Source organism: Dendroctonus ponderosae, unplaced genomic scaffold, assembly GCF_020466585.1.
Source record: "Dendroctonus ponderosae isolate FM_Combo_2020 unplaced genomic scaffold, Dpon_F_20191213v2 Dpon_F_20191213_10, whole genome shotgun sequence".
Classification (NCBI taxonomy): domain Eukaryota; kingdom Metazoa; phylum Arthropoda; class Insecta; order Coleoptera; family Curculionidae; genus Dendroctonus; species Dendroctonus ponderosae.
Window position 1 is genome coordinate 5,225,594 of NW_026017111.1, and position 9,196 is coordinate 5,234,789.

The 9,196-nt window shown below is 36.0% G+C and overlaps 1 protein-coding gene across 1 annotated transcript in view; it reads right to left on the reverse strand.

The window, feature by feature from the left end:
- Positions 1-6,524: 6,524 nt before the first annotated feature.
- LOC109533720 (glucose dehydrogenase [FAD, quinone]) overlaps positions 6,525-9,196 on the reverse strand; it is a 17,425-nt gene continuing 14,753 nt past the window's right edge. The window contains exon 2 of the mRNA XM_019899113.2: positions 6,525-8,556. Within this exon, the coding sequence (XP_019754672.1) occupies positions 6,907-8,556 (1,650 nt within the window). The 3' untranslated portion in view covers positions 6,525-6,906. The remainder of the gene's footprint in view (positions 8,557-9,196) is intronic.

Consider the following 9,196-nt stretch of genomic DNA (forward strand, 5'->3'; position numbering starts at 1 on the left):
GCAGCGTCTAAAGAAAACGCAATATATTTTGAGTGAATCATAGCATTTAATATAACCAGCAGGTACATAATTTATACAACGATACGCCCTAGTAATTTAATAAATTGATCGCGAAGGGTGCTAAAAGAATCACGTGCGTGACACGTGCAGGAGATTCGGAGCTTTTCTTTACCGAAATAATTGCGTAGCGCATCACGCAGGTAATTTTCAGCGAACAGACAAGGCGAACGTCGATGAAAAACGACATGACTTTATTTCATTGTGATCGAACAAATATTTTTGACCTGCCTTTGATATTAATGGGGACGCTGCTGACAGGTATGTAATTTTGCTTTTAGCCGGCAGAAGTGCTTTTAGCTGCCTGCACAAACATCGGCTGAACGCAATCAATGTTTAGCAGTTTTAATATGCGAAAATTCAACAATCACTCTCATATAACGACAAGAAAATTGAAAAATTTTCACACCAAGTTTATTAATAATAAGCCTGCAGGAAGATCTAATGGAAATAATTTGTTTGATCAAAATATCTGTGTTCAACAATAGCAACATATCTTTACATATCTAAACATGATCGAAATGTATTTTTTGCAATTTTTATATTTTTGACTTTAGATTCTTGTTTTTATACTTATTTGTTATTGTACATACTTTCCTGACTGTGTTTCAATTCCAAATCAAAATCAATTCCTGGGCTTCAGTCATTTATTGTCTATTTATCAATTAAAATACGTTTCGGTGTTTTCCACCATCATCAGTTTCTCTAAAATAACAGATAGAAAATAACAGATAAAAAATGTTTTCATTAATTCAAAAAAACAATCACAGTTTGTCTAAAACTACTCTCACTAAAATACATTACAATTGCAACACTTTAAAACATTCTGAGATTAATTAGGCCTAACAGGTGATTAGTCAGGACATCAATTCTGGGAAGAGACTAGAATTCATATTTTTTATACGATAATTTTTGCTCACTGGAGTCATCAAAAAATCAACTAATTTTCGGCTTTTTTTCTACTAAGCAAAATTGCATATTTCTTTTTTTTTGTAGAGCTTATTTTACTCTTTGACTTGCATTTTATGCAAATTTGCAGTTGCTTTTGCATACACTTGTAAACAAAACAGGATTTTTTGTTGAAATAATTTTTGTTATTGTCATTACTCATGTGAGTATGACCCACATTTTACTTTTAATAACTTTTAATATTTTTATTCTTGTAAATGCGAATTGTTGTGCTATGCGAAACGCTGCATTGTACCTAACGTCATTTACACAAGGTGACTCATTTGATTTGGGCAGTTTAAGTAATTTCAGAGCTGCAAATTCGAGATTTTAATAAACAGGCTAAAGCTCATTTTTAATAAAATTTCAAGGAAACAACCCTGAAATTCAATAGTTTTTACCTTGGACAACTTTGCTAGTTGATTTTTCCTTGCAGTTGATTTGTTTATAAAATCGTCTATTCTGTTAACTTAATTAAATGTTGTCATAACTTGATGGAGTATGACACATTTTTCATGAAATCTTTTATGCTTGTAATTTTTTCAGGCCGAATTGCTGGCGGAAAGACTATTGTTGTTTTCATCTTCAAATATACTATGTGATTCATATTAGTTGGGCATTTTTAGTACTATAAGAGCGAAAAATTGGCAATGTTACTAAACAGGTAAAGGCTCAGTTTTCATAAACATCTGCTAAACAACCTGCCTGTAAAAGTTTTTTTATTCTATTCGTTCACAAAATCATGTATTTCGTTAACTAAATTAAACAGTTTCATAACTTGATGAAGTAGGACACACACCTTACTTTAAATATGTTTTTAATGATTTTATGCCTGCAATTTTATGAAGGCGAATTGCTGTTTTATTCTAAAGACTATTGTTGCTAACGTCAAATATACAGTGTAATTCATATTACTTGGCCAGTTTAAGTACTATAAGAGCGAAAATTGGGGATTTTAACAAACAAGCAAAAGTGCGTTTCTCATAAACGTTCTGCAAAACTGCGAAATTTAGCAGTTTTCGTTCTTCTAAACCTGCCTAATGTTTTTTTATTCGAGTTGTTTATAAAATGGTGTATTTTGTTAATTTAATTAAATGGTTTCATAACTTGCTGGAGCATGACGCACATTTTACTTTAAATGTTTTCATGCTTGTAATTTTATTAAGGCGGATTGCTGTTTTATGCTGAAAACTGGATTGTTCTAGCGACAGCTATATGACCTGATTAATGTTATTTGCTCAGTTTAAGTACTATAAGAGCGCGAAATTGGGGATTTTAATAAACCGACAAAACATAATTTATGATAACCTCTCTGCTAAGTTGGTTAACTTCTAAATTCAGCAGTTTTCTTTTTAACCTGCCTAATGTTTTGTATTCGATTTGTTGACAAAATCATGTCCAGAAAGCTTACTTAAATGGTTTCGTAATTTGATGGAGTATGACATACATTTTTTTTTTAATATTTTTTAAATTAAATGTTATTATGCTTGTAATTTTATTAAGGCAAATTGCTGTTTTATGCTAAAGACTGTATTGTTGCTAACGTTAAATATACAATGTGATTCACATTTTTTGGGTAGTTTAAGTGCTATAAGAGCGAAAAATTGCGGATTATAATAAACTGTCTAAAGCTAATTTTTTGTAAAAGTTCAACTCAATGACCCTGAAATTCAGTAGTTTTATTTTGCCTAACTTTCCTAAAGTTGACGTTTTCATGTAGTTGATTCGTTTGCAAAGTCGTCCGTATTGGTCAAACTTAAATTATTTTTCTTAACTTGATGGAGTATGACACACATTTTACTTTAAATAAGTTTTATTATTTATAGACTTTGTACGCTTTTGTCTGTTTGATTTTAAATACTTTGTCATTGATCAAGCGAGATAATTTTTGTTGTAGTTATCAGAAATCACAAGAAAAATTAAAAATTTTTGAAAAATCTCAAAGAAATCATTAAAAAACTGCCTATTGAGAAATCAACCGAATCTTCAAACCAGAAATTGACAAATTGAAAATTTTGCGTAAACCGCGATAATCCTATTGATAGCATGACAAACATTTCTAGTTTTAGGCCCCACTTATAGTCAAACTGAATGTTAACTGTGTTGGTTGATGCGAAAGGAAATTGTGAACTAAAACCCTTTTAAAATTTGCAATGTTTAACGCCCGTTTAACAACTGAAGCCAATAGAGCCAATCTGTTCTTACCAAAAGAAAAAAAGGGCTATTTTCCCATTGAAGATAAAGTTCGAAGCATCCCTAAACCTGAAGTCAGCTACATGAGGGAAAGTAGCCTTGTCAGCGGTGGAAATCAGGAGGAAAACAGAACATGATATTTCACTTATGCCCTTCTCTCCCGGGGCCGAAATAATGTGGGGTGTGTTCTTTATTACTCCACAGCATCAATACTGCATTCTCAAATTGTTTACGATACGCTTCCATTAGAAGCGATTTTTCTATGGGGAAAATAGTTTAGCTCACTTTGCCGATGTAGCTGAGTATTAACGGAAATAAAACAGGTGCAATGACTGAAGTCGATTAATTGAAAAATATATTTTTTGGGGCAAGCAAAAGCACAAAGTGGGCGCGATTTTTTCAGTTAAAAAACCTATTGATTTCTGCAAACTTTTCCAGTTGAAATCAGTGTGATGCATACAGCAGATGTAATGAGAGTAAGGTTGTAAAGCTGGATCAATTCCCCCTATTTCCTCCAGAGATTTGCATTCATTCCTAAATAGTAGAAAACTGTAGATTAGTTCAGTCGCCTTTTCATAGAAGCCTTTGGAATTGATTATTTTTGAAGAACATTCGCCTTTCTGTCAAAGGTGATTAAAAATCATAAAATCAATTAAATTCGTGCTTTCAAGAATTCTTGAACCGATTTTTTTCGCTTCTTTCATTGACTTTTTCAATTTGTTTCATCTCGTTTTTATGGAAACTGGCTTTATCTACTACTCCAACACAGAACCGCTTATAAAGTTGGCGACTGTTTAGCGTGTTTGATAGCCACCAGATGCCGGCAGCTTTTCTAGGCCGAACGCAAACTCAGTAAAGTGAAAAATTATAATTAAATTAATAATTGATCAGTGCACGTTTTTTATTTTCTATCCAAACGGCAAAATGTACGCTAATTAACAAGGAAACAAACACGTTCCTGCACTTGAAACAAGTAGTATCGAATTAAACAGCGCAGATATATTTTCAATTTATTCGGGTTGGTTTTTCAGCTAAACTTTTTGCACTTTTTTCGAGATATTCAGGCGGAAGCAATTACCGCAAGTCTGCGTTGTTCACAGTATTCAATTTTCATGTTCATTAAGTTACGTAAATTTTCGCTTGGTGATTTGCACATGGTTCAGTCCTTACATTTGCCTTTACACATTAGTGAAAAGCATTTTATGCGTTTTAAGAAATTTATATTTTTTTATAGCTAGAAAACCAAATAATTTTTTAACTTGATAGAACCAAATAATCAAACGGGCTTTTCGGTAATTTGAAATATTTGCGAAAAGTTTTTCAAACGTTGTCACGCTTGAAACGCTGAAGGTATCAAGTTGGAACATAGCGACGTTCATGTTATGCTGCATTTCTTTTGATTCCCATGGGTGCGAGTGGGAGAACCGATTCGAGCAACGTTCTAGAATGGAAAAGTTAGTTTGCTTAATGTAAATAAATTAGTCGAAATGGTAAAAGTTTTTGCCGGGATTTGTCTGATTTTCGAGTTTTTTAGACGACGTTCCAAAAAACTTATTTTTGTCTTCTACTTTCTTATCTTAATTATTTACTTTTGCTTTTTTAATACTTCAATAACAGCTGCAAATTGTGTCTCTGCTTTGAACACAGTGTTGTAGTTAGTAATTGCAATAAAAGCATAATTTAAATAATTGCGCTCGTTAGTAAAGCGTGCCGAAAAGTTGACGGTTTATTCCGCTCTGCAACTAATATTTCCATCATTGTAAATAAATGCATTAGGAAACCCGGCGAAATTGCTCGTTCATTCACTTTTCAACATTAATTGCAGATAAATTAGTCGCGCGCGAATTTATATAATTATTGAGTAGTAACTTGGGCAGTTGCATTGAAGATTTGGAAAACCTTTCTGCAAGAAACAGAGCGATAAATGTGATGTTGAAGAAAATTAAAAAACGCAACTGCAAAAAACTGAAAAAAATGATCCACTTGGTTTTGATGTCTCAATCATTGATATGCGTGGAAATAATCATTATGACTATTCGAAGTTAAGCTTTCCGCTTCGCAACATCGCGCTCTTGCGTTGTCTAAAAGAAAGCATGAAGAATTTGAAAAAAATCGAATGAATCAATGTTTTACGCCCGTTTCAACTATGTTGTCTAAAGATAGAACACAATGTGGATGTTGAATGGTGCATTCGCACACGAAGTTTTCATAGCAATGACTGTTGCAGCAAATAAGGAACTGATTTTATATACAAATAAATATATTAAGCACAAATTACACACAAAATTGAAAAACGCAACTGCAAAAAACTGGAAAAAATGATCCACTTGGTTTTGATATCTCAATCTTTGATATGCGTGGAAATAATGATTATGACTATTCGAAGTTGAGCTTTTCGGTTCGCGACATCGCGCTCTTGCGTTGTCTAAAAGAGAGCATGAAGAATTTGAAAAAAATCGAATACATTAAAGTTTTACGCCCGTCTCAACTATGTTGTCTAAAGATGGAACACAATGTGGATGTTGAATGGTGCATTCGCACACGAAGTTTTCATAGGCAATGACTATTGCAGCAAATAAGGAACTGATTTTATATACAAATAAATATATTAAGCACAAATTACACACAAAATTGAAAAACGCAACTGTAAAAAACTGGAAAAAATGATCCACTTGTTTTTGATGTCTCAATCTTTGATATGCGTGGAAATAATGATTATGACTATTCAAAGTTGAGCTTTTCGCTTCGCGACATCGCGCTCTTGTGTTGTCTAAAAGAGAGCATGAAGAATTTGAAAAAAATCGAATAAATCAATGTTTTACGCCCGTTTCAACTATGTTGTCTAAAGATGGAACACAATGTGGATGTTGAATGGTGCATTGGCACACGAAGTTTTCATAGCAATTACTATTGCAGCAAATAAGGAACTGATTTTATATACAAATAAATATATTAAGCACAAATTACACACAAAATTGAAAAACGCAACTGCAAAAAACTGGAAAAAATGATCCACTTGTTTTTGATGTCTCAATCTTTGATATGCGTGGAAATAATGATTATGACTATTCAAAGTTGAGCTTTCCGCTTCGCGACATCGCGCTTTTGCGTTGTCTAAAAAAGAGCATAAAGAATTTGAAAAAAATCGAATACATCAATGTTTTACGCCTGTTTCAACCATGTTGTCTAAAAATGGAACACAATGTGGATGTTGAATGGTGCGTTCGCACACGAAGTTTTCATAGCAATGACTATTGCAGCAAATAAGCAACTGATTTTATATACAAATAAATATATTTAGCACAAATTACACCCAGGAGCAACGGAAAAGGTTTAAACATAAAAAAGCTGACAAAGTAGAAAATGATTTGCATCTAGCATGGCATATTTAACAAAAAAATATATAAAAATGTAAAAAATTAAAAAGAACAGTTAGGCATTGAATTGTAAACATATTCTGGATGTATCAGATGACTGTCCCAAACAACAATTTTTAACAAATAAATATTGGAAACTTTAAACTAGTTGTTACAAAACATGATGAATTCAAGTGGAACTTTGCCACCTCTCATGATCCAAAGCCCAGAGGCTGAAGGTTCTCCTGCGTCCCAACCTTCCACGCTTCGCACCGTTGATTGTTCAAGAACCACCTGGCACATGTCCTCACTTGCACCAAAGAAATTTACACCGCAATCGAGTCCAGTAGACCTATTTATCCGAAAAACTGTCGAAATCAAAGCCATAGTAGGCCGGATCATGTTGATCTTGCTTCAGCCAACGTTCTTTAACCAAGTCGCTGCCCTTTTCTCCGATCATAATCACTGCGGCGTTGGTGTTTCCTCTCACTATTTTCGGCATGATTGAGGCATCGATCACCCGAAGATTTTCGATACCGTAAACCTTCAGTTCCGGAGACACCACAGCCTTTGGGTCCTTGCTAGGGCCCATTTTGCAGGTTCCAACCGGGTGGAAAATGGTTGTTGTGTACGCTTGAGCAATACAAGCCCAGTATTCATCAGTGCCGAACGCCACATGCGAGCACGCTGGCAGAGGAGTGGTGACCAAAGCAGCCCCTAAATGCTGTAGCGCTTTGGTCCTTAGCAGGTTGAGTGACTGCTTCACTCCTTCCACTATCCTCCGCAGGTCGATTTCTTCAAAAAATGTATTCGCATGGATCACGGGCAGTCCATTAATTGGATCAGAGTCGTTGAGTCTGATCACTCCGCGACTTTGGGGGTTGAGCAAAATGGGCCTCACCATCAAACCGTCATAGTAGGACAATGGAAGGACGGCGGTTTCAGCGGTGAGAATCGGATCAGTGTAGAAGTTCTCCACATTGGTGGAATCGATGGAGAACTGAATATCCGGCCGGCCAGGTTCGCGTTCATACTTCGTTTGGACGAATGCATTGGCCTGTAGAGGCCCAGTGGAGGACAGTGGGCCTCTATGCGTGTCTCTGTAGTAAAACACGTCCTGCTGTAGTTGCTGGTCAGTTACTGTAGTGGCTGTTTGGTTGCTGAGTGCAAACACCACGCCATCTATAGTTGTGTGGTCTTGCAGATTGTGGCCCACAGCCAAATCTTTCAGCAGCTCGATCCCGTGTTGCTTCAAGTGATCGGCTGGTCCCACTCCACTCAGCATCAGGATTGCTGGGGAGTTAATTGATCCTGCGGATAGAATTACTTCCTTCCTTGCGAGCACGGTGTGCAGTTTATTGTTTTTCCGGTATTCCACGCCATACGCCTTTTTGGTCGTTGGATCAATCAAAACTCGGTAAACGTGCGCTTTGGTCTGCACGGTCAGATTCTCGCGCTTGTTCCTGATCGGACGAATGAACGCAACGTTGCTGCTCGCCCTGCGGCCATCCTCAGTGGTATGCTGCATTAGCATGGTACCGATCAGCTGCTCAGCGTTCTGATCCAGGTAGGGCAGGCCCAGCTCCTGGTAGGCTTCCACAAGGGCAAGCGTGTTCTGATCCTGATAGGGAAAATATCCCACTGGGAGATAGCCGTCGAATCCATGGTACTGAGGCTCGATTTTCTCTGGATTTTCGTTTCTCTCCGACTTGATGAAGTAGGGCAAGACGTCGCTGTAGGACCAACCATGGTTGCCTAGTTCCTCCCATTCGTCGTAGTCACGCGGATGGCCTCTGATGTAGATCAGGTAGTTGATGGTGGAGCTTCCGCCCATCACTCTGCCTCTGTACCAAGCGCATCTTCTGTTTCTTCGCGCTAAGCAGCTGTGGGGGGATGGCTGTGTTTGGTATCCCCAGTCCAGGCTTGATCGGACCACCACAGGCGGGAACGATGGAACGTCTGCTACTTCTGGCTCTTCTCCTCCGGCCTCAAGAAGCAGCACCTGCAAATAAAATGTTTAAGCGTTATTTTATTTCTCTCTAGGAAAAGTCTAGTTGCCGTTTATAAAGCCGGCACAAGTCAAGTTGTGTTTGAAGTGACGAAATTTTATTCCAAAGCGTTTAGCTTGTTGTTCGTGTTTCATAGTTTTGTTTATTTCCGAAAAAGTCAACGTTTATTTTCGAATACCGACCACCAGTTCACTTGAATATAAACATTGTCTGTAGAGTAAAAAAATCCATTTTAAGCTCAGCATCGACATTTATAACATACATTTCAGTAATTTTGTGATGAAAATGTAGTGTACAAAGCATTTTCCATACTCATGCCTTTATTAATCAAACTGTTGAATTTATTATCAGCAAGTCTATTATTTTGCCTAAAAATGCATTACATAGTAAATCATAAATTACTTATGATGCATGAATGGTATTATAATCTATTTCAAATCAAAATTAATTTCTGGGTTTCAGTCATTCATTGTCTCTATTTATCAATTAAAATACGTTTCTGTGGATTTTAAAAAAAAATTTTTTTTTAAATAACAGATAGTTAAAAAAAATTTCATTAATTTAAAAAACAACCACAGTTCGTCAACAGCCTCATCATATCACACATTAAAATACATCACAATTGCAATACTT